The following is a 26,785-nucleotide window of genomic DNA, read 5'->3' on the forward strand; positions in this document are numbered from 1 at the left end:
GGATGTGACTTTCCACAGGAAGATGGACCGTGAAAGCAAACGTTCTACAAAGACTCACTAGGGCCTGATGAGAAAAGTGGCTGATCCTTTGATTTTCCTCCCCCAACATCGCTTGACAGCTGAAGCCTTCGGAAGGCACGAAAAGGCAGAGCTAAAATATCATGGCATGCTTTTTTAGAAAGGACACAATTCCTTAATTAAAGTTTCATCTAAATTGTGGTGCTTTGATCACATATAAAGCACATCTTCAAAGGAAGGGGCAGTTATGCCCATGTAGTTAACTGAACAGATTAAAATACATCCACTTACACGAACACAGTACAAACATTGATAAATATAACTGTCCAGCCAGACATATTTGCTCAAAATGGATGATAGAAATCAGGGGAGCCGTGGCTTTGAGGACTATCGCTACCAGGATGGTGGCTACACAGGTTATGCTCCCAATGACCCAACCTATCACACTAGGGGGGAACCCAGTCAGGAAGAAGATGCTCAGAGCGATGCTACCGAAGGCCATGATGAAGACGACGAAGTCTACGAAGGAGAGTACCAGGGCATTCCTCACCCAGATGACAAGCCTAAGCAGAAGAAAGCCGGCCTGTCCAATGAGTTCAGAGATCATGATGAGCTAATAGCAGAAAAAATGGAAGATGAAGAGCAATTGGCCCATCAGTATGAGAATATCATTGTGGAGTGCAGCCACGGACGATTCCAATGGATGCTTTTCATTGTGCTGGGCTTGGCCCTGATGGCGGATGGAGCGGAAGTGTTCGTGGTTGGTTTTGTCTTGCCTAGCGCTGAAAAGGATATGTGCTTATCAAGTTCCAACAAAGGAATGCTGGGTGAGTCCTCTGTCTCTTAAGGCAGGGGTCCCCAACCCCTGATCCATGGACCGGTACTGGGCTGCAGCATGCCAGCAACCTGTCCACACAAACAAACAATGGGACACAGGCAGCACACAAAACCACGCACCCTCTGGTCTGTGGAAAACCTCTCTCCACGGAACTGGTCCCTGGTGCCCAAAAGGTTGGGGACCTCTGTCTTAAGGAGCTGGGAAGATGGTGATGTGTTTTTCCTGATTATGTATTTAGTTTTTAATTTCATTACCTGCTTTCATTCCTGGGTGGAAATATGGAGAGGTAAAACTGAACAAGCAGAAGGTGGCTAGGTGAATTGGTTCTCCATATTGCTCATTCTAGATCAAGCTTAACTAAGTCTTCCCCTAATCTATTTAAGAAGTGCTGAGATGGGAGAATTCTTACTACACACATCTGAGGGTACCACAATGTGAATGGTTTTCTTAATTGATAGATGGCTGGGGGTAGGATTAATACAATACAATGGTTAGGCAGACGAACCAGAAACATTAAATCTTACCAAATGGAAGTTAGAGAATCCATAGGTTTTCGGGCATGGTTTCCACATGTTATATGTATTATCTATAAATTATTTTACACATTTGTTTGAAAGTATTATTTTTGTTACGATCACACCACAGTCTCTCTGCATTAATCTGTAGCTTCCCAGGCAGATCGAGTGGCTTTAGCTGGGAGTCAAATTGTCCTTTATACAAGCAAAAACAAACACACAAAAACAACCGTACAATGAAATCGACCCCCCCAAAAAAAAACTACTAAGGCCATTCCCTTAATATTTGAAACAGATAAGTGTAGATATTCTTTCTTTACACTTCACAATAGATTGGGAAAGTTTGTTGTCCTTGGTTTGTATCGCACGTGGTTAAATATTGAACATTTCAGCATCCCCTTGAATTCAAGTGTGTGGAACCCAACTGGATCCAAAGACTTGGATTTCATTTCAAGAGCATTAAGATTTTTTTTTTTTAGGATGGGGGCTGTTCTCTTTATGTTCCATAACTGGGGCAATATATTTGCCAGGATTACAGAATTGTTGAGGGAGCCCCACGTCCCTTGTTATGCTGATCAAACTTGTTTGCAGAGAGCAATAGAATGATGGTGTCCACGTGGATGGAAGACTTGGATCACAGGAATTGATGTATGTGCTGGGCAAAGGAGGAGAATGCTCTCTGCTTTTAAGAAGCTTTGGAGAACAGCTGGCATGAAGGATTTTCTCCGCAGAAAAGGCTGTTTACTCCCCCCCCCTTCTCTTTTTTAATCTGTGAGCGAAGGCTTGCATCAAAGCAGGGCGTGTGTACTTTCCCAATGGCATTACTCATTTCCGTTTGTGACCTGGAGACTGTATTGATTTTACAAGAGCATTTTACTAACTTGATGCGTGGATCTGTACGGATCATGCTGGTTGCAAATGATGAGACACGTAGCCTGATGGATTAGTTTTCTTCTCTGTAACACATCTTCCGTCTTGGCTGTAATAATTACCAGAACTAGTAATTCTTAAATAAACATTAAATAAATTATTAAATAGTAAATCTGCTAGAACGTCTGGTTTGGTACCGCAACCAAACAAGACAGCTATAGATTCCGATGGATAGTTAAGACGGCAGAAAGAACAGTTGCAACCAGCCTGACTTCCATCGAGGTCAGAAGGAGGGCTGAGAAGATGTCTACAGACCCGTCACAACCTGGACATCAACTGTTTCAACTCCTCCCCTCGGGACGCCACTACAGGGCATTGCATGCCCGAACAATTAGACACAGGGACAGTTTTTTCCCCATCCCATCACTCTGCTGAACACCTAATTCCCACAGTAGTGTCTTATGTCTAAGTATATTTACCCAAGCGTTATGGCTGTATCATTCCTATCCTCCTTCTCTTCTCTACCACATCCTTTTATTGGTATCATTATTATAATTAATATTACACTGTTGGTTTGCGTGTACACCGAGTGCTTCTGTAGTGGAGACAAACTGCTTGTGTGTCGAATCACACTTGGCCAAATAAAGTTCAATTCAGTTCAATACTATCCTTTCCAATATACTGGTATAGATTTTCACAGTTGGCATCTGGTGGGCATTTTTAGAGGTTGGGGACTAGGCAACAAATTTCCTGAAGTTTTACTGGCAACTGTGGCTGGCATCTTCAGTGGCAAGATGGTCTACAAGCTGAAACCTGTTACTGTCAATTTTTGCAAGGATTAGTTCCCTGAATCTGAAAACGTCGTTTCTTCTTTAAGACAGAGACATGTCTGCCTTTTGGAACATCTTAACCTCCCACCCTGAATTAGGGGGAGTAAGAGTGAGGTCAACCCCCCCCCCCCAAGTGAGGTCAACTCCAACCTTCCTTACCTTCCATAAGAGCTTAAATATCTGGCTCTGCCAGTTAATTTGGGGCTCCAATGGAGGGCTTTCACATTGGAGGTGGCTGATAGATTAACAACAGATCCCATCCATCATCCTCCCTCCCTTCCTCTCCATCTTTTTGCTAGGTCGATTTTTTGATATAGTATTGTATTTATATAATTTATTAGCTTTTATACTGTTTTATCATTTAATATTGCAATTTAATACTGTAAGCTGCCCAGAGTTACCATGTGGTAAGATAAATAGCTAACAAATTTTATAAACCAATGAATCTTTCAATCAATCAATCCCACCTTACAGATCATCTTAAACTGCTATTTGGTTTCATGAAGTTTACTTCCATGTGGTATAAGCTTAGTAAATCATCACTTATTTCCACCCCAAAGCTGATGGGGACAATAACTCCAGTGGATTGAAGGCTATCAACAATCAGGCCAGATTCCATATTTTTTTGAAATTCTCCTAAAATTCAGAGGCAGGCTACTTAGAGGAATAATGAGACTCTAGAAAGGGTACAGAGAAGAGCAACAAAGATGATCAGGGGACTGGAGACTAAAACAGGAACGGCTGCTGGAATTGGGTATGTCTAGTTTAACGAAGAGAAGGATGAGGGGTGACATGATAGCAGTGTTCCACTATCTCAGGGGCTGCCCCAAAGAAGAGGGAGTCAAGCTATTCTCCAAAGCACCAGAAGGCAGGACAAGAAGCAACGGATGGAAACTAATCAAGGAGAGAAGCAACCTAGAACTAAAGAGAAACTTCCTGACAGTTAGAACAATTAAGCAGTGGAACAACCTGCCTCCAGAAGTGGTGAATGCTCCAACACTGGAAGTTTTTAAGAAGACACTGGACAGCCATTTGCCTGAAATGTTATAGGGTTTCCCGCCTGAGCAGGTGGTTGGACTAAGATGAACTCCAAGGTCCCTTCCAACTTCTTCTTCTTCTTCTTCTTCTTCTTCTTCTTCTTCTTCTTCTTCTTCTTCTTCTTCTTCTTCTTCTTCTTCTTCTTCTTCTTCTTCTTCTTATTATTATTATTATTATTATTATTATTATTATTATTATTATTATTATTATTATTATTATTATTATTATTATTATTATTATTATCCAAATTGCCCCAGGAGCAGGACAACCTCAACCATTGTTTTTGAGGACAAGGCACCTCCTTAGAGATAAGTGCTGCTACTCTGTACATTTCCTAGTAGATGTTCCTTCTGATGGCTTCTCCTGGCATGGGATGGAGAGGAGGCAGATGGTTGGAGGGATGATGGTATAATAGATGAGGTGACCTTAATAGTCACTCTTCAAATATCCTGTCCTTATTTAAGTGGCAGAATATTGAAATCCACTCAGGAAAACTCCTCTACCTCCACATCTTTGGAAGAACTTTCAAAGGCAATTCCTCCTTCGTCCCACTGAATAGGAACTGGTGGGGAAAAGGAAGATAAATTTCAGCCGAAGGCTCTCTTGGAATAGCCAGGGGCTGTGAATATCCAACATTCTGGAGAGGAAGGATGCAAGAGGACCACAATCAGGCCAGGTGGCAATGCTCCATTCTCTGGAATCCAATAATCCCTACAGTCATCAAGAAGGGAGCTCTATCCTATAATCACCCTGTATGTTTTAAGAGTTTATAGTTTGATTCAGTCATTCGTGTGTGTGTGTGTGTGTGTGTGTGTGTGTGTGTGTATTTGTATATGTTTGTGTGTTATCCACATGCTTAATAGGGAAAAGAAAGAAAACGGGGGGGAGGGGGAGAGAAAGGCATCTTCTCCAGAAGAGAAAAACAAAACTAAGCTAAAGAAGGAATAATGAATACACGAAAGGGAATCACAGCTGGCTTGCAGCCTTGAAGCCAATGCATCTAAATGTTGTGTTGCTCACTACAAAGCCTTTGCTTTTGTCCTGATTAGGAGAAATAACAGTATTTATGGACTCCTCCAATGTCTGATTACCATAGATATAAAGCTTCTGGCTGCTGCAGTTGCTAACGCTGCAGTGCCTTTTAATATCACAAGGGCCTTTGGTCTATAATGGGAGGAAATTAATCAACTCCCCACTTTCCTTTGGTAAAATAAGGGAGTCAGCAATGATTTGTGACTTTCTAGTAGCTTGTTTAGCAAACTGGGGATCTTGCAATAGGCCGGGCATTTCTTTGTGGCAGTTTATTTCTTCTGCTTTGGGAATGTTCATCGGAACATTGGTTCAGTCAGTACATTTTGTCTTGGCCAAATTGTGAATATTTTGCTTCCTATTAGAACTGAGATTAGAGCCAGAGAAAGGACAACAGTATATTATTCCATCCTGTTCCCAGCTATTAATTCCAAAGTCAATTAAAAACAGCCCTGGATGAGCAAATGGTTTGACAGTGGGACTTGGAAATAGACCATATTGTGTGTGATTTGTTTCCCACATACTGTTGTGTACGTACACACATAGGGATAATCTATGCACAAACATGCACAGCCTGGGCTTACATGTCATCTTAAACTGCTATTGTGTTTTATGGGGTTTATTTCCACAATGTTGTATGATGCTAGTCAATTGTCACTTATTTAACAAGCCATAGTTAAACAAATCAGAGCCTAATAGGACATGTGGAAACCTGGTCACTTATATTTGCACCCAAGCCTGTATAAATAATCTTTCCTTCCTTCCTTCCTTCCTTCCTTCCTTCCTTCCTTCCTTCCTTCCTTCCTTCCTTCCTTCCTTCCTTCCTTCCTTCCTTCTAGAGCAGAGGATAGCACCTAGATTGACGCTGGCTGATTTGCCTCCTCAAATTAAGCAGGTATCACCAGGACATCCTAACTTCCATGTTAGAGTAGAAAATCTGGGGGAAAATATTCCAGAAAAAGGCAATGACAAACATCTTCTCTTCCATAGCCAAGAAAACATATGGACGTGTCACCATGACCAAGAGCTGCATTGGACTTGAGGATGACTGTTTCCCTTTCCCTTTTCCCCCCCAAATGTCTATCACCAATTGATGATAGACATTTGCTGCCGTGATGAATGAAGACTCTTGATGCCTTTTGCATGAGCTACCTGGTGGCATCTGTTGGGGGAAGATGGTGCCTGCATCATCATTTCTGCAAAGTTGGCAAGTGGGCATTTTTGGAAATCTGGAAAGATGCCACTGCTAACACGAATGAGTACAGGATTAATACATCTTGTGTCCCTCTGTTGTACAGGACTAATTGTTTATTTTGGAATGATGGTGGGGGCCCTTTTCTGGAGTGGCCTAGCAGACAAGCTGGGCCGGAAGCAATGCCTGATCATATCACTCTCCATCAATGCCAGTTTTGTGCTCCTCTCCTCCTTTGTGCAGCAATACGGCTTTTTCCTCTTCTGCCGCCTGATCTCCGGTTTCGGGTACGTACTGAATGCTCTGGAGAAGAACAAGCTTATTCCAGGCCAAGGGGGACATTGGATAGTAATGTATTGGCTTCCTACATGTCTCCTTGCCAAGCAAGCTCCTATGAACAACGGTTGACCATGTCGCAGCGTTACAATGCAATGTAAAATTTTGCAATGTTACAAGGGCAGCAACCAAAAAAGCCAAATTTCCTGACAGTGAGAACAATTAATCAGTGGAACGACGTGTCTCCAGAAGTTGTGGCTGCTCCAACACAGGAGGTTGGAGGTTGGTATACGGTCCTCTGCCTGAGCAGGGGGTTGGGTTAGAAGACCTCCAAGGTCCCGTCCAACTCTGTCATTCTGTTAAGTCCAACGTAGATTTACAAAAGAAAGAAAGAAAGAAAGAAAGAAAGAAAGAAAGAAAGAAAGAAAGAAAGAAAGAAAGAAAGAAAGAAAGAAAGAAAGAAAGAACACACAGACAGCCTAGTTGATATTACTCTGTTACAACGAAATCCTTTCTACGGTTCCTAAGTTATTTTATCCATCCAGTTTCTTCCTTTTCTTTCTTCAGCATTGGAGGTTCCCTGCCCATCGTCTTTGCCTATTTCTCTGAATTCCTAGCCCGTGAGAAGCGAGGGGAACACCTGAGCTGGCTCTGCATGTTCTGGATGATTGGTGGTTTGTACGCCTCGGTCATGGCCTGGAGTATCATCCCACATTATGGTAACTGCTTCCAGATCTGGAGGGAATTTTCCTGCTTCTGTGTCTTGTCTCCAGTTTTTATTTCACTGAGATGGCTTTCTCCCACTCACCTAGGGGGAACCAGAACAGGCTGCAATGTATCTTTACTTAACTTGGTGCCCTCCATGCATATTAGGCAGTATGTTCTGTGTAATAGAATTTGGCAGAAGCTAAGAGACCATTTCCATACTGTAGTTAACACAAATCCATCAAATCATTTTTTTTAATTTTAATTCCATTTATATCCCGCCCTTCTCCAAAGACTCAGGGCGGCTTACAAGCTTAGCAGTAGCCTTCATTCTATGTATATGCCTGCTTATTAGGGCTTTCACACACACCCCCCCAAGCGGCATTATTACAAAGTCAGCTTATTGCCCCCAACAATCTGGGTCCTCATTTTACCTACCTGGGAAGGATGGAAGGCTGAGTCAACCTTGAGCCTGGTGGGACTCGAACCTGCACTAATTGCAGGCAGCTGGTGTTACTTAAGGAGGCATTAGCCCACTGCTCCACCAAGGCTCATCAATTATGCTTGACTCAAAGGATGGTTGATGATGATGATGGTGACGGAATTTCCCACCTTCTTTAGCCAGGTATCATAGTCCAACCATTTGTGGAAGGAATCTAGATGCAGAAGGCCAATTGAGCAGACCAGCCTGGGGAAATGCTACAGGTTTAATCCCAAATTATATCTGCCAATTGTGGAATGTTTCTGAGGTTCTGGGTGGATTCTGGACTATTTTCTTTATTCCTGCATTTTATTGCATATACATGTACCTATTATCCAAAGGTCATCTTACCTCTAGACAATCCAAACCTGCTTTGTTTCACAAAGGGGGATGTAACAGATCCCTGACGATGCTGTAATGCTGAATAATGATAGTCTGTGGCTTTCTTGATTAGTCCACCAAAATAATGAGCTGGGTCAGCAGCTCCTAAAGTTAAGGCTCTCTGGAAAATGCACACAATGTGAACAAACCTGAAGAAAAAAAAACCTGATGCTGATAGGTCAGCTTTCTGCTTGAATCACATATAGCAAGTGGTTTGCTAGATTCTTTTTTCTCTGCTTTGTTTAGTTTATATATGTTCTGTTTTATCTGGTCACTGCTACAATAAATATCATCCACCCATCCATTTCTCCCCTCTCTGTGTCTCTCTGTCTCTTCTATCTCCATCTATCTATCTATCTATCTATCTATCTATCTATCTATCTATCTATCTATCTATCTATCTATCTATCTATCTATCTATATCTGTCTACCTACCTACCTATCAATCAATCAATCAATCAATCAATCAATCAGTCATCTCCCTGAACCTTCAACCTGGAATGTCTGACATCTGTACCGGCCCTGATCCATTGTATTCTATTCTTCTTGTCCTCTTTCTCCCTTACAGGATGGGGGTTCAGTATGGGGACGCATTACCACTTCCACAGCTGGAGGGTCTTTGTGGTGGTCTGTTCCCTCCCTTGCATAGCGTCACTTGTGGCTCTGAAATTCATGCCAGAAAGCCCACGTTTTTTGTTAGAGGTAAGCAATCTGATCTGGAAAAGGAGACAAACATATTTTATGTTGCACCGAGTGGGCAACCGTGGGATCACTCTGAATCTTCTCCCCTTTTTTCGGGACAGATTTCAAAAATGGGGGCGCAAAGCAGAAACGTGCTTTCTCGCTATTTTGAACTGAAAGTTCAGAAAGTACAGAAATGGGCTTAACCTAGATTAAAAATAATCCGATTACAAACTCTACTCTAGCTATGAAAATATAGAAAATTCTGTACACTGAATCCTCCTTTTCTCCATGTCAGAAAGAGATTGTTACGCAGAATTTTCTCTTGCTGCTAAAGACACAAATGCATGGCAGGGTAAAAAGGGGATAACTCTGTGCTAAGGCTCATAACGTATGGTGAGTCAACAACGGCAACCCGCATGGGTTTATTCTGGTTTCAATGAGCCACAATTCACTTTAGAGCCCTGAAAGATTGCCCAAGATAAATGCTAGACCTCAAAATTTGTCCTCTAGGAGTTGGTTCCTAGATGATAAAGATTCAGGAGACCATGATTAAACAACCAGCTTCAAGTTTCCTTTGTGATCTGTGAAGAGATCTATCTCCTTGCCAATTCAGCAGAAGAAGGAGTAATGGAAAGTCTCCTTCCAAATGTTCATGAGGAGATATTGGTTTTAAATGAGAAATGGTCCAGTTGCTGGAATTTGTGCAACCCCATCTTCTTATGTGCGGCAGTAAGTCTTGCTTACGACAACTTCTTTGACCAATCATACTTGGAAAACAATTGCTTTTGGTTTCACACAGCTACCACAAAGCCAGAAGCGAACTCTCCAAATATGTTGGACTTCGTGTCCCAATAATATTCATCCACCATGACCAAAGTATGGTGTTATTACAAATTGGGAGAATTTATTTACAGGGCAGCCAATGAGTAAAATTTACACCAAAGCCATATGTACAACAGCTTCATGGTGAAGTTCCTACTTGTCTTTTGACTGTCGCTTTTCAATAAATCTGGGGAAGCCGGATTAAATTTGATTTAATTTAAAATACAATTGATAGCATTAACATGAAAGCAAATTAAATAGGATTAACACGATTACTTCTTATGGCTCTAGAGTATTTTGTTTCCTTTTTCTCTCTCCCATTTGAATATTGTTGGAGTTACCAACATTTCTTGGAAATGCAAACTGTCCTGCATCTCAGATTATATTCATAGAAAAAAATGGAGACCTTAGAAAACCAGGATTCTTCAAGCGTTTTCCCCCCTTTGATGTTTTCTGGAAGTACCAGTTTCCCATAAAGCTGGGAGGAGAGAATGTTGATTAATTAAAAGTTGTTCAGCCACCCAGACCAGAGGTTTATTCTTCCAAGCTTTAGATTCGTACTGGAGGCCATCCCTAGGGAACTTCTCTCTGTGTCATTCTGGAGAGAGATGATCTCTGAGGATGGTCTCCAGCATGAGTCCAAAGGCTTGGAAGAATAAACCTCTAGTCCCAATAACCGACTCAGGCTGAATCCTGCAACATTATCTTGGGACGCATATATTTGCCTTCACTCGTAAAAGTTGTTCATCCAGGAAAGGAAGAACTTCCATCCAGAGCAGTGTTCCCTCAGCTGTGGAGTTCTGGAGTTGCAGTTTCATCTCATCTGCATAGTATTAGGTTGTGTGAGAATGATGTACAAACAGGGATCTTCAAACTTAGCCCTTTTATGACTTGTGGACTTCAACTCCCAGAATTCCTCAGCCAGCGTGCCTGTCTGAGGAATTCTGGGTGTTGACGTCCACAAGTCATTAAAGGGCCAAGTTTGAAGACTCCTGGTGTACAATATGGAACTTTTGACTTCCTCTCCTGTGGTTTTTCCAGATTGGTAAGCATGATGAAGCATGGATGATCCTTAAGCAAGTCCATGATGTCAACATGAGAGCCAAGGGAGAACCAGAAAGGGTATTCACGGTGAGCTGGATCTAAGTTATTTCTTCTTTCTCCTTGGGCCAAAGGTAATCCATTTTTTGATAATTGCCCTGAATCCTCTTTAAAAAGGTATCAGCATGACTGTGGACATTGTTTTTCCTTCAAGACTCTTCTTGCACTTTATGCCAAAGTGTAATCCCTATGTAATCTAAAGCAGATTTCTCCAGATGTCTTATACTATGCTTCCTATCATTCTCATAATGACTCCTTGGGCTGAGGATGATGGGTATTCTAGTTATAACTTTTCTAGAAGGAACCAGGTTAATGGAAGGCCAAATTAGATGGTCATCTCTTTTCCCAGAGGTGTTAATGAAGACCTCAAGCCAAATATATGTGTAGTTGCTCTCACATCCACACTGAGGAGGGGTCACCATAACTAGTAAATGGTAATAGTAATGAATAAAAAAGGCTCTCTGGGCAAATTGGGATGCCACCCCATAAATAAAAATGGATTAAAAACAAAACAACAAAACAAAAATGGTTCAAATCTTAGAAGATTTTGGTATTTTTGCCAGAAATCCTATAAATACCTTTTGTTCTGGTACGAAAACAGATTTTAACAGGTAGTCAATGAGAATGTCAAAATCTCGTTCAATTTTAGCCATTTTTAAAATGCCTGTATTTTTAAAATTATTATGGTTGATCGCACAGTCAGCCAGATGTTCAGACCAGATTTGGCATTTTTATTATCAATATTGTCATTATTTTGAGCATCCAATCCAACATGGGAAAATACATGATGGCAGCCAGAACCTGAATAAGTGGCCATATCAGGTATTATTATTCCCTGTTCATTGTTCTTTGTGTACATATATGAGCTCTGCAAACTCTCTCTTGGAGTAATTCCTTCCATTTTTTAAAAAATTATCATTTGTACATCCCAATCAAACCTGACAGTAGGAGAGGCTGTAAGAGAATAGAGGATAAGTAACCTCTTTCCTTCAAACCAAAGATCTTGGCCACATATTCATCCTTTCTAAAAGATGGAGTAGATCCAGAGAAGATGTGAGGTGTACATGCTTATCTTGAAGAAACCCCCATTGAACGTGGCAACATTTTGTTTTGTGTAGTCCCAAACAATTCCGGCTTCCAGGGGATTAGCAGTTCAGACATGAGAATAGGCCCCTTTCTGAAGCTGCTAACACAAACTAGGCTGCGTTTGAAGAGGCTGCTAGCGATGATGATGAGTCTTGTAAATTCTACTTCATTTTTCTTCTTCTTCAGGTAGCTCAAATAAAAACTCCCAAGCAGGCTGATGAATTTATTGAAATACAAAGCTCAACAGGAACATGGTACCAACGTTGTTTTGTTAGAGCCATGACTATCATCAGACAGGTATGGAATAAGGGTAACCAGGGCTTTTTTCCTCATAGAACGCTCAGAACGGAGTTCTGGCACCTTTTTTGGATGGAACCTTGTAGGGTAGGCAAGGCGGGTTGTATGTCATGTGTGAGTTCCGGCACCTTTTTCTTTTACAAAAAAGCACTGAGGGTAACTAAGCAACAGAGCGTGGATCCATACAACTCAACAACCTGAATTAGTAAAACAGATACCAGTTAACATGCAGTGTTCAAACAAACAACTCATTTTATGGCTTAGGAAACAAACAAGTACAAGTACATGAAGACAATGGCTAAGGTTCCTATCACGCCTTCAGTCACAATCTAGTATATTATATGAAACAAAAGAACCAGTGACCTGTGATGTCCTAATTCAACAATTTATTCTGCTTTCCTTCCAATGAATAATCCTTGGGATGAAACTATTCTGGGATGCATTTTGAAGATCTATGACCATGTGGTTGCATATTTTGCTCAGTCATAATTGTTTAACCATGATTTGTTGAATATGTCACTGTGGTCCATATATTGCCTTAAACTAAGATCAACCAAATCAAATTATATCCTGACACAATGTGTGATCCAACAAACATTAGTTCACACAAAACTGTCAGCCTATGAGTGATGTTGATTAAGTGTAAGAATTTTCACCTAGCTGAATGAATAGCTTAATTGAAGATGCCTTTTGCAATATGAAAGAAATCATAATAAATTATATAATAAATTAAGGTCATCAATCTCACTGAATTAATTTGAGATTGCCACTGCTTTTGCCAAGAGCTAGTTACTTTTTGTGACTACTCTTTTTGGATTTTATAGGTAATGGACAATGTGGTTTATTGTCTGACAGCACAGTACAGAATGAACACACTATTACTGTCAGTTGTCTGGTTTTCTATGGCCTTAAGGTAGGTGACTTAGCATTGTTGTGTTTTAGATTTGTAGAACATTATCCTTCCTCTTTGATCTGCAGTGAGAATGTCCAACGTATCAGCGAGGAAATCAACTCTAGCTGATGCCTCCCCGCATATTTTTCAAAACTGAAATCTCTCAAAATTCTGCTCTGCATCCACTGGACAGGAAAATCGACTAGATTATTTTTCTACATATGTCCAGAGGAAGGAGACGTTCTCCAACCATCTCTAAAGGGCATGACTCCTACTTAGTGTTTCTGTAGCACTGCTAGTACTGTAATAAGTACAGCGAATAAACCCCCTTGCAAGGAGTTCCTTCTAGAGGTCTCTCTTTGGGATTGAAGGGAAGGAAGGAAAGCCAAGCATTTGTAGAGGGATGGGGCCAGTGGTGGGATTCAAATAGGTGAAGTACCGGTTCTCTGTGTGGATGCCACTTCCAGAAGTTGATTCTGGGCCTGGGCAACAAAAAGTTAGCTACCGGTTCTGCTGAAGTGGTGCGAACCGGCTGAATCCCACCACTGGAGAGGACCATAAAAAATAGAACATTCAGACATACAGTATATTTTAGAGGGATGAACTGTTTGTTCTTTTGGGGGATGGTGGTGGTGGAATAGCTTCTTTATCTGGTTGTACTTTAGAACCATTAGCCACAATAACAAAATAAAACACCTAAGAAGATCAGGGCAGCACGTTTTTATGTACTTTTGGGGATTGGGAGTGAACTTATAGAATTTAGACGTGTAGCCAGCTTCTGCTTCCCATTTTAAAACTGCGGAAGAGATCTTTGGGTCACCACGAAAAGGAATGCAACTGATATTTTCACTTCTCTGCAGTTATTATGGCCTGATTGTCTGGTTCCCTGATATGATACGGTATTACCAAGAGGAAGCATATAAGTCGGAGAGGAAGACTTTCGAGGCAGAATTAGTGAAGGATTTCACCTTTGACTTTAATCTTAGAAACCAGCTCTACTTTAATTGGACATTCAAGAATGACAGGTGAGTGTCTCAACCTGCAAAGGTAGCAATAGCACTTATATACCACTTCACAGTGCTTTACAGCCCTCTCTAAGTGGTTTACAGAGTCAGCATCTTCCCCCCACCCCCCAACAATCTCGGTTCTCATTTTACCAGCCTCGGAAGGATGGAAGGCTGAGTCAACCTTGAGTTGGTGAAAATCGAACTGCCGAACTGCAGGCAGCCGGTAGTCAGTAGAAGTAACTTGCAGTACTGCATTCTAACCACTGCCCCCTAATGATCATCCCCCTAAACCTCTAGGGCAGGGGTAGGCAACCTCAACTCTTTTATGAGTCATAAATAGCCGAGGTTGCCTACCCCTGCTCTAGGGCTACACCATGTTATCTCAGATATTCCAAGTGGTGGAACTCATACAACAGGGGTCTTCAAACTTAGCCCTTTTATGACTTGTATACTTCAACTCCCAGAATTCCTCTGCCAGCGTGCCTGGCTGAGGAATTCTGGGAATTGAAATCCACAAAACATAAAAAGGGCCAAGTTTGAAGACCCCTGTCATACAAGGTGGAGATCCACCTTTGTATGTGAATCCTCTTCCAGCTCCAGTCATTGACTGAGGGTTCAATTAAAAGACGTTTATTGATCCAATAAATTCCTACTCAGCAGTTAGATTTCATCTGAAACACATCCCATCTGGAACAGGGTTAAACCAACTTCTCCCCAGCAGCCTTATCTTACTAACCAAGGTTGTGCAGAGGTCTCCTTGTGCTACCAAGGAGTTGCACAGACAAGGAAGGGTATTGAGAGCAGTAAAAGATCACAGTAACCGCAAGATACACTGAGTTGTGAAAATAGAAAGTAGTTTACTTTAAGGTGGTGTAAAAACACAAATGCACGGTCAAAAATAATCAGTCCAGGTCATACACAAAAATAACAGTCCAAGTACAAATCCTAATACAAAGTCTTCTTACCAGTCCAGAGGTCAAAAACACAGTTATGCAGATACAGAGCAAAAAAGCAATAATTGAGCGATCAGCAAATTCAGATAATCAGAGAGAGCCAGTGAGAGAGAGAATCTACATTTCTAGCTCCCTCTTATGGCCATGAGCAACCTCACATGCCCATGGATCAATTACCTTCTTAAAGTTACAACATCATCATGGCTTATATATTTCCAACCCAATATGTAGGCTATCATCATATGCCTAACACTAACTAATCCTTGACTCTCCTGATATATAAGTTGAAGTCCTAGAAAGGTCCCACAAAAAAAGAGAGGGTTTCCTTAAGCATCCCATCTCTTTTACTACTCAATTACTTCCTCCCTCCAACCACAGGGAGGGCTTGAGTGTGAAAAATGAGCTGGAATGTGTTGATGGGTTGTGCCTAGAAAATTCATTGTTATCTCTAGATTGAGAAAATGGCTCCAGAAAGCCCATCTCTTAATTAAGGATCAACAGGGAGATACTCACTTTTAAAAATGGGGGGAGAAGATGAAGACCTGGGGGTGTGTGTGTCTTCATACCATATTATGGTTTTATCCTACTCACTTCAGATACAATGTGCTATTTTAATAAACTGTATATTCCGATAGTATGTTAAATTAGAATATAACTGATAACAAAAATTGATGACCAGAAAAATCTTTACTGAAATACATTGCACATTTGGCTGATATGCAGCCAGCGATCATGTAGGGGTTAAGGGCTGCTATTAGGCCTTTAAATTAATTTAACTCCACTTAATATGATTATTCCGCAAGGATGCAATACTTTCCCCCTTCTATTTGATTAAGTGGGGGGAAAAATCCTTCTAGTTCAACTCAATTCTCGGGGCTACATGAACAGTTTCTTGTCAACACAGAAGTGGCTCATTATTGCTTCCTTCATTATCTGGCCTTTTGCCCAGATTCTCCTGCCCAAATGCTAACTAAGTTTGAACTGGATTAGGACTTCAGGTGACCACCCAAGGTCGCCACAAATTGGAGACTTCCTTCCATTAAGTGATTCCTTTTGAAGGTGGACATGACCTTGGGAGGGAGAGCTGCAGGCCAGACAATGATCTAACCCAGGGGTCTTCAAACCTGGCCCTTTCATGACTTGTGGACTTCAGCTCCCAGAATTCCTCAGCCAGGCACGAATGCCTGGCTGAGGAATTCTGGGAGCTGAAGTCCACAAGTCATCAAAGGGCCAAGTTTGAAGACCCCTGATCTAGCCTGAATCCAAAGGAGGAACGGGGGTGGAGAAAGCATCTCAAAAGGAGGGAGGGGGAGGAGGAGCCCCTGAGGATTTTACTCCACTAGTCATTGCTGAGTATGGGGGGGGGGGGGGCGGTGCTCATCTCCATTTCAAGACTATTGAGCCACTGCTGTCTAAAGACATTTCTGTGGTCATGTGGGCAGCATGATGTCACAGAACACTGTTACCTTCACACTGAAGTGGTACCTATTTATCTACTTGCATTTGCATGCTTTCAAACTGCTAGGTTGGCAGGAGCTGAGGCGAGGAGGGGAGCTCACCCTGTCACATGGCACTTGGCTCTTGAACCCAGGCTGTCGGCTTTCCAGCCAACCAGCCCAGCATCTTAATCACTGAGTCAACATGCCCCCCTACGTAGAGGATGAGATCTACACAATCCCTATTTTTACTATTAAAATCACCCCGCCACCCATCTCAGAAAGAAATGATTTTCAGGGAGGAAGGGAGGGGAAGAGGTACTTTCAGACTTGCAAAACTGACCTCAGAGCTTTGAGGTAGTCCAGACAAGAAGCACCAACCATTAGCACCAAAGCTACCTTTATGGTTAAGTGTATAGTGGTAGAAACTTGCAAATCTGGAAGTATCTCTCCCCTCCCTGGTTTTTAATTTAATGAAAGCTAAGAAGGGTCGCATCTGAGATGCTTTGTCCGCCTCCTATTCCTTCAGTGGGCTGAGATATCTCTGGCTGCAGCAGTTTTCACCTGTCTCCCAAGGTCATTCTCACACACCATTATAGGACTCGGGGGGGGGGGGAAGCAGACAAGGATTTGGAGCATATGCTGTGTACCTTTGTTCAGCTGCAACACAGCACCGATGGAAATTTGTACAGAAGCTCGAGTTTCCGGTTTGAAATATTCCAGTTGTACTAGCCAGCTTCTTAGTTCTTGCATGTAGTTTGGCAAGATTTGATTAAGTGTAAGCCCATAAAAAGGGACGCGGTGGCTCAGTGGGTTAGGACGCTGAGCTTGTCGCTCAGAAGATCGGCAGTTTGGTGGGTTGAATCCCGAGTGCCGCGTAGCAGAGTGAGCGCCTGTTACTCGTCCCAGCTTCTGCCAACCTAGCAGTTCGAAAGCACGTAAAAATGCAAGTAGAAAAATAGGGACCACTCCGGTGGGAAGGTAACAGCGTTCCGTGCGCCTTTGGCGTCTAGTCATGCCGGCCATGTGACCACGGAGACGTCCTCGGACAAGCGCTGGCTCTTCGGCTTTGAAACGGAGATGAGCACCGGCCCCTAGAGTCGGAAACGACTAGCACGCATGTGCGGGAGAACCTTTACCTTTACCTTTAAGCCCATAAAGATCTGAACTGAAGAGGATTTCATTGTGTCATTTGTGGCCTGACACCAGGAAGCACCAGGGGTAAAGCTCAACTTGAAGGAAATTTATCTTTATTTTGGATGTCAGATTTTTTTTTTCTTTTCCTCTTTCTTTGATGTCAACTTAAAAGAACTTTTTATTTTCTATTTGGGGCATTCTGACCTCTTGTGGCAATATGAGAGACAGCAGTTCCTGTAGCCTTTTTTTTTTTTTTGCTGAAATTCATGGTTAGACTGCATTTGATGAGTCTCTTCTTCCTCTATAGCATCCAGTCATTAAAACCTTAGCATATTTTCCCCAGTTTTCACTCACCAAGTCCAAAAGAGGCTTCCAGTCACCCATAAACACAGAGTGTTTAATAAATATAAACTATAAACAATAAAGTCCAATCAAAACAAATTTACCCTTTTCACCAAAATCTGTCAACTTCACCATCCATTTCTCCATAGTAAGTAGTGTCGAATCTTTCCATCTTTGTTGCATGTAATAATATTTCCACAGTCCTCATATATTGAAATAATTTCAAAACGGGGAACTTTTGAACATCATCTGGTTTCCCATTACAGCAGCTTCTTCTGGAATGATTTATTTCCTCAACCCCCAGCCTTTCAAGGAAGTCGACTTTCCTTAGCATCCAAATCCTCCAACTTTTCCACTTACAAAAATGCCTTTGATTCTGTAAAATCTTGTTTTTGTAAAACTCTTTAATAAAAAAAATGCCTTTGATTACCAGGTTTCTATAACTCGGGGAGACAAAGGGTTGCATTCTAAGTTTTAAGATGCTCCCAGTACTGATTTAACTCTTTTGCATCTTGGTTACATTCCGTAGCCTGTTACATTTCTTACCTCCTATCCTTTGCTGATTAAAAAAGGCTTTCTTCTGATGAGGTGGAAGGCAAGGTCTTATAGTTCTTCTTATCCATCCTCAGGTTCATCCAGATGAAAATGCGCGATGTGACTTTTGACAACTCCCTCTTTGAGGACTGCCACTTTGAAGGTGTGACATCCAGCAAGACCTTCTTCAAAAAGTGCACTCTGATAAACACCACCTTCTATGATACAGGTAATGTGTTGCGGAGGAGCACGTGGGTACGCACACACACGGTGCCTTGTCGGGGAGGGAAGCTCTTCGTTTCTACAAAAGCAGAAGACAGAGACCCAAATCTTTACAGCAGAACTTGCAGGCAAGAGAAGGAGAATAATCCCTCGCAGAGCCGAGGGTGGAAGGCCTGCAGTGTATAGTCCAGAACAGTCAAGATGGCGGGCTGCCATCCAACGGTTAGCCTGAAGAGCACAAATGATGACATGGCCTTTCCCTCTTGGACTTGGGTTTGGCTAGTCGGACTTGGGTTTGGCTAGTCTAAAGAAAAGAAGGACTAGAGGAGACATGATAGCAGTAGTCCAGTATTTGAGGGACTGCCACAAAGAAGAGGGGGGTCAAATTATTCTCCAAAGCACCACAGGGCAGGACAAGAAACAATGGTTGGAAACTAACCGAAGAGAGAAGCAACCTGAAATTAAGCAGAAACTTCCTAACTGTGAGGACAATTAACCAGTGAAACAGCTTGCCTTCAGAAATCCTGGGTGCTTCATCACTGGAGGCTTTTAAGAAGAGGTTAGACAGTCACTTATCTGAAATGTATAGGCTCTCCTGCTTGAACAGGGGCTGGACTAGAAGACCTCCACAATCCTTTCCTTTCCTTTCCTTTCCTTTCCTTTCCTTTCCTTTCCTTTCCTTTCCTTTCCTTTCCTTTCCTTTCCTTTCCTTTCCTTTCCTTTCCTTTCCTTTCCTTTCCTTTCCTTTCCTTTCCTTTCCTTTCCTTTCCTTTCCCTTCCCTTCCCTTCCCTTCCCTTTCCTTCCCTTCCCTTCCCTTCCCATCCCACCCCACCCCACCCCATCCCATCCACCCCATCCCATCCCACCCCATCCCATTCCTCCAAAAGAAAGAAAAGTGAATGTTTCGAGCATAGTCCAGGGGTGTCTGCAGAGTTTAGTCAAAATATTCAACATGACAGTCATGATGCGGCACTTGGGTACGCTCCAAATATTCGCTTTTCTTTTTCTTTTTTTTTTGGAGGATGGAAAGGCCATGCCATCATTTGTGATTTTCATGCTAACGGTTTGACTTGGCAGTTCAAAGGGCCATCAAACCAGGGCAAAGGACAATTTCAACAACACAATCTAAGCCTTGTTCTTTTTTACAAAGTAGCATTAAAGCCACATGCAGGTTAGGTTAGGCTGGAATTGCGAACCCATGACCGCCACCTTGGCCTGGATTGAAACCTCCCTGCAACCATCCCATGACGATTTCTGATATCCCTTCTCAGAATAACGTATAGAATTAGGCTTCTAGACTGGGGATTTATGAAGCTCCGGGCCCAGTGACCTTTTTAAATACACTGCATTATGGGCCAGAGAGTGAAATTGTGTAAGGATTACAAACTTCTGATCAATTTTGGAGGCCTTGTTTGCAGGAGTCCACCCGACCTCGTGGAAGATCACTTGCACTATCTCCTCCTTCATTAAAATTCTCTCGGAAATGTAGAATCTGGCAAAGCTTGTGTCCCTCATGGGAGATGTGCACTAAAAGTCACCCCAATAATTCTTACCCTCACGGTGAGTGGCTGTTGCCCAGCAATCTGATCTACTGCAGATTCCTCACTTGCTTTGAAAGCTTTCCAGCGATGGTCATTCATGTTTTCCTCTTCACAGATCTCTACAAGTATAAATTTATCGACTGCGAAACTGTGAACGTCTCTTACCATAACCAGAAGAAGGGTTGTCAGCTGAATTTTGAGGAAGACAATGACTTCCTTATTTACCTTGTCAGCTTCTTGGGAAGTCTGTCTGTCTTGCCTGGTAACATCATCTCAGCTCTGCTGATGGACAAATTGGGAAGGATCAAGATGATCGGTGAGCGGGGGATGAATGGTACCAAAGGGGAAGGGTGGACCTGGTCGTCCTTTCGTGTGATGACTGGTTCAACAGCCAGGCACCCACAGGTGGCATGCAATAGAGCCTCCTGGGACCAGGTTCCAAACAAGGGGTGGGGGTTGTGTTGGGGGCAGTTAAGCTGACTTTGTAATAATGCCGCTTGGGGTGTGTGTGAAAGCCCTAATAAGCAGGCATATACATAGAATGAAGGCTTGGTGGAGCAGTGGGCTAATGCCTCCTTAAGTAACACCAGCTGCCTGCAATTAGTGCAGGTTCGCATCCCACTAGGCTCAAGGTTGACTCAGCCTTCCATCCTTCCCAGGTAGGTAAAATGAGGACCCAGATTGTTGGGGGCAATAAGCTGACTTTGTAATAATGCCGCTTGGGGGGGTGTGTGAAAGCCCTAATAAGCAGGCATATACATAGAATGAAGGCTACTGCTAAGCTTGTAAGCCGCCCTGAGTCTTCGGAGAAGGGCGGGATATAAATGGAATTAAACTAAATAAAATAAATAAATAAAATCTAAAGTCTTCTCCCTGCTTTTCTGAAACAATCAACAAGCAATGCAAAATCCCTTCCCTGTGTGGAAAAAAAAATTGGGCACCTTCCTAAGAAAGTGGAGCTGTATATTTGTCTTCCTGGCATGATCGTCTTCCCCAAGACTATTTCCTCCTTGGTAGATATTAAGTGAGTGGGCACAATGGTTCAATGGTTAAAGACATTGAGCTTGTCAGCCTGGGTTTGAGATCCGAGCTCTGTGCAATGGGCTGAGCTCCCATCCTCACCTCAGCTCCTGCCCACCTAGCAGTTCAAAAGCATGAAAGCAGATAAAAACGGGTGCCACTTTGGTGGGAAGGTAAGAGCATTCCGTGCAATCTTTGACACACAGCCGTGCTGGCCGTAGGACCACAGAAAATGTCATTGGGCAATGCTGGTTCCCTTGGCCAAGAAACAAAGATGAGCACCCTGCCCTGGATGGTGCTGGACAGGGAAACCTTTACCTTTAGATATTAAGAAGAACACGGGCGCATAGCTTCAAACCGACAGAAAGGAAGTTCAAAAGTAATGTTAGAAAGTATGACTTCTCAGAAAGAGTAGTAGAAGCCTGGAAACAACTTCCAGAGAAGGTGGTGGGTCAGTCATCAGTAACTGAGTATAAACATGCTTGGCATAAACACATATCCAGCATCCAGCAAAAAAAAATTAAAATAAAAAAAATATATTAAAAAATAATACATTAAAAAAGAAAAGAAAAGCAAAAGCAAAATCTCAACGGAAAACTAGGTCTTTTTCTGCTGTCAGTTTTCTATGTTTCTAGAGGAACTTTCATCCCACTTTCTTTGCTTTGAAGTCGCCTGATCCAGAAAGGGCGTCCAAGTTCTGTTCGGTTAGGACAGGCCCAACAGGAAGTGTCTGCAGAGACATCGAAGAAGCCATAATGCAATTAAACCCCTGCCCTTTGTATAGCGTACATTTTAAAAGGATGGGCTTTTAATTGCCTACTACTGGATGCCATCTTGACAAAGCTCATATTTCTCCCTTCTTCCTTGCCTTCTCTTGCAGCGGGGTCCATGCTGATCTCGGCAGTGTGTTGTTTCTTCTTGTTCTTTGGCTACAGCGAGTCAGCCATGATTGGATGGCAGTGTCTCTTTTGCGGCACGAGCATCGCAGCCTGGAACGCCTTGAACGTCATCACGGTAGAGCTGTATCCCACGCATAAAAGGTGATTCATTTTTGCTGACCTCTTTCCTGGAGGATCCTGGTTTTGAGGTCCCAGTAGCCTGTATCCTGTTGTATATTGTTATTTGAATCATGCAAAAAATGTATTGCTTGAAAGCTCCCCTGAGACATCTAGCCAACTTCCCCTTTCTCACATCTACTTTATTGTCCAGAAAGGAACATAGAACATAGAGTAATAGGGTTGGAAGAGACGTTGGTTGTCTTCTAGTCCAATCCCCTGTCCAAGATGGGAGGTCCTATGCCATTTCAGTCTTTCTTTGGGCTTTATGGGATGGTCATAGAAGGAATAACAGAGTAACAGAACAGAATAACAGAGTTGGAAGGGACCCCACAGGTCCTCTAATCCAACCCCATCTACCCAAGCAGGAAACCCTATACCGTTACAGACCAATGGTTGTCCAATGTCTTCTTAAATAACCTCCAGTGTTGGAGCACCCACAAATTCTGAAGGCAAGCTGTTCCACTGGTTGATTGTCCTCACTGTGAGGAAATTTCACCTTAGTTCTAGGTTGCTTCTCTCCTTGATTTGTTTCCATCCACTGGTTCTTGTCCTGCCTTTGGAGAATAGGTTGACCCCCTCTTCTTTGTGGCAGCCTCTTAGATATTGGAACACTGCTATCCTGTCACCCCAGTCCTCCTTTTCTCTAGATTAGATTAAAGGGATCAACCTTCTCTTTCTTTTTAAATTCCAGTGTTGGTTAAAAATGACCTTTTCTTTTGGGAAAAGAGATCAAAAGATAACCAGTAGAACTCTAGGAAATGTGTTGATGGAATTAAGGGTAAAGATTATTCAACTGAAGTTGAAATATAATCTGTGCAATGAAAGGTAGGAATATTTGTAACAAAACAAAACATAGATAAAAAAAGGTTGGATAACATTGGTATAATTCTTGTTCAGTTACAGTTGCAAAACTATACGTAGAGATTAGATGGATGTGGTCCTATTGGGAATGTGTTTACCTTCAATTAAAATGGAGCCGTATTTCTTCAACCACATAATTCCTTCCCCAAAGCCAAACTATTTCCTTCTAGACTCAGCAGTGATAATTTCTAGGGATGTTGGTGGATCTCAAGCAATAGTACTGTAGATATGAATGAGGAACCATTAGGAAACTACATTGCCACAGATTAGACTGGACAGTAAACCACCACAATAAAAATCCTGAGCAGACTGCAATAGCAAATCCACTCTCCTCTTGCTGCCAGGAAAACTACAGATGGGTTCAGCATTGTTATTAGAGTAGAGCTTGACTTGAGAGATACCTTAATTTAAATCTTGTAGTGAAGAAGGAAGATGACCTTGATGGAAATATTCAAGAACTTGTTCTAAGCTGTTTTAAGAGGAGATCCATCTTTAAAGAGTAAGGTAGATGACCTTCATGGATATATGCAAGAATCATTACCTAGGCAAAACGGGTTGAAGCATTTTTTTTTAAGTCCAGAGAAACAAGGTCATGTCTGGAAGTGGATGACACAGATGCTTCCCTAATGGACATGGAAGTTATGGGCGCTCCATCACTACTCCACCATGTCCAATCTCTTCTTAAAGACTTGCAGTGATGGAGCACCCACAATTCTGGGAGGCAATCTGTTCCACTGATTAATTGATTAATTAATTGATTAAACCACTGATTAATGTCTGTCTGGTCTTTTGGAATCACAAAATTGTAGAGCTGGAAGCGATCACTGGAGGTTTTCAAGAAAAATCTGGACAGCCACTTTTCTGTAATGGTATAGGCAGGATCTCCTGCTTGAGCAGGGGATTGTCTAGAAGACCTCCAAGGTCCCTCCCAACCCTATTATTCTATGTTCTAAGGGAAAAGCATATAATCAGACTTGTAACAGACCATTTACTCTGTTTTTGTAGCCAGTCTCAAGAAAGCATTGTTCTACTCTTCCTGTAGAGTTGATTTCCTAGTCTAATCTACCTAGTGGGGGTGATAAGCTATACATTAACCCTTTTTAAACTACCAGTGATAACATAAAGATAGCCTATTAATGCCGGCATCTCATTCTACTTACTATACAAACTCTTCTGAAAGCTATTCATTGTAGATTTTGATGCTTCTGGAATCCCAGTTTATTATTGAATCCTCAAAGCTTTCTCCACTGTTTTTTTTCTCCCTTTGGTGTCATCTCCTTTTTTATTTCTCTTCTGCTGTTCCTGCCTCTGCACAAAATGTTTTCAAAGAGTTTCAAAGAGATTGCTCCACTATAATGAATTCCCCATAAACGAGGTTAGGAAATCCCTTTTGTAGGTTTCAGGATTCCGTGTTTGACACGAGATGCCTATTGAAATCTGAATAGTTACGTCTAGCTTCCTTGACGTGCCCAGTCATATGCACGTGAAGGTGAAATAATTATTATAAATATTTAAAGGAATTGAAATGTTCATATGTTAAAGGGATTGAGCCTTGGATCTCTGGCTTTTGAATTCTGAAACTTTTCTATGATTTTCTGTCCTTCTTATCTAGAGCCACAGCCTTTGGGATACTCACCGGCATCTGTAAAGTTGGGGCCATCTTGGGAAACTCCATCTTTGCCTCTTTTGTTGGGATCACCAAAGTGATCCCCATTCTTCTGGCTTCTTCTGCTCTAGTTGGCGGAGGGCTCCTAGCCCTGCGGCTGCCAGACACGCGGGACCAAGTCCTGATGTGAGCAGCTTGAGGATGAAACACAACACCAGTCAACGGCGAAGAGACCTGTTTAGAAGAAAATCAAAACGTCTACCAATATTTCTCTGCCAATACCTCATATTTTGTGGGAAAAGGGGGAGAAGAGGAGACCTTCTATTGAAGGAAGGTTAAATCTTTGATTCTTAGAACTATTGTGTAGTGATGGTGGAGCCCACACAGCCAGGCAAAATACATGATACACCCCTTACCTGACAAATATGTGCAAAGTTCTAATCAATAGCCATCACAGCCTACCAGATGGGAGAAATTCATACATTAAAAGGAATGTATAAACATCAAGATAGATATCAATACAGATAGCTTGATATCTGTATTTCTACAGTTTTCCAGGAAATTTTTATAGCTAGCTATAGCTAGCTAGCTAGCTATCTCTATCCATATTATCCATCATTGGTCATCTCTCTAATTTCTCTCTCTCTCTCTCTCTCTCTCTCTCTCTCTCTCTCTCTCTCTCTCTCTCCATCATCCATCATCTTCTCCTTTCTTCAAGAGCAAGGTAGAATACATAACACTCCTTCCAATTTTCCCCTGCAAAAAACCAAACAAAACACAATTCTTTTTTTCAGGTTGGGCTTAGGTAGACTCATTGACCTCAGGTCTCCCCAGGTATTTCCACGGAGAAGAAAATTGAACCTGGATGTTCTAGTTGCTAGACATGCATTTGAACCACTAGTCCAGTGCTTCTCAGTTTTGCCACTTCAAGATGTGTGGTCTTCAACTCCCCATACTCAATTCTGGGAATGGAAGACCACACAACCTTCAAGTTGCCAAAGCTAAGGAACATTGCACTCCCCCATCAAGGATTCAGATAATTCTTTTGGAAAAAGGTCAGCCCTCTGCCCCACATTTGGTCGAAGGCAGTCTTATTGAGGGATCCTAAAGTCACCTTTAGGATCCCTCAATAAGGGAATGCGTCCCCTCAATTAGGGGACGCGGTGGCTCAGTGGGTTAGGACGCTGACCTTGTCGATCAGATGGTCGAATCCCGAGTGCCACGTAGCAGAGTGAGCGCCTGTTACTCGTCCCAGCTTCTGCCAACCTAGCAGTTCGAAAGCACGTAAAAAGGCAAGTAGAAAAATAGGGACCACTACGGTGGGAAGGGAACAGCGTTCTGTGCCCCTTTGGCGTCTAGTCATGCCGGCCACATGACCACGGAGACGTCCTCGGACAAGTGCTGGCTCTTCGGCTTTGAAACGGAAATGAGCACCGGCCCCTAGAGTCGGAAACGACTAGCACGCATGTGCGGGGGAACCTTTACCTTTACCTTTAAAGTCACCTTGCCCATATTTGCAGGGAGGCATGCTCAGTCTGTTCTCCTGTCGTCCCTTTCTTTTTTTTTAATGGAATTGGAGGAATCAACGGCCATTTAGTCCAATGCTTTTCTCAGGTCATTTAGATTTTGTATTCAGTTTGAAAAAGTCTGGCCTGTATTTGCATTATATATATTATATATATGCACATGCAAACAAATACACATATTGTACTGAAGTATGCATGTAAACACACACACGCAAGCACACTCACTCTGAATAAACAACCCATTTCATTCTCATTGATGGTCTAAAACGAAGCGGAATGCTTCCAATTTTCCCCATGGATATTTTAATTCCTGTAATGGAGCCTAATGTAGTAAGAGAAAGTGCTGCTAATGTTAATTTAACCCATTGGACAGTATTGTAGTATTCTACTGGGCACTATTTCTACAAAATGAGAGTTTATGCTGCTGTCTTTGATTGAACTGGTTTCCAACTGAATGTTGCTTTCCAGAACCAAATATGTCCTTCC

At 42.3% G+C, this 26,785-nt stretch overlaps 1 protein-coding gene across 1 annotated transcript; it reads left to right on the forward strand.

Annotated features, from left to right (window-relative positions):
• Nucleotides 1-367: 367 nt before the first annotated feature.
• On the forward strand, nt 368-24,963 carry SV2B (synaptic vesicle glycoprotein 2B; the record flags this gene model as incomplete). The annotated part of the gene is made up of 12 exons (XM_083371737.1): nt 368-845; nt 6,437-6,617; nt 7,174-7,325; nt 8,742-8,875; nt 10,721-10,810; nt 12,053-12,163; nt 12,988-13,076; nt 13,916-14,080; nt 18,560-18,693; nt 20,344-20,544; nt 22,129-22,288; nt 24,780-24,963. The coding sequence occupies 12 exons, from the start codon at nt 368-370 to the stop codon at nt 24,961-24,963; spliced, it is 2,079 nt and encodes a 692-aa protein (XP_083227863.1).
• Nucleotides 24,964-26,785: the final 1,822 nt, after the last annotated feature.

Source organism: Vipera ursinii, assembly GCF_947247035.1.
Source record: "Vipera ursinii genome assembly, chromosome: 11".
NCBI classification, from domain to species: domain Eukaryota; kingdom Metazoa; phylum Chordata; class Lepidosauria; order Squamata; family Viperidae; genus Vipera; species Vipera ursinii.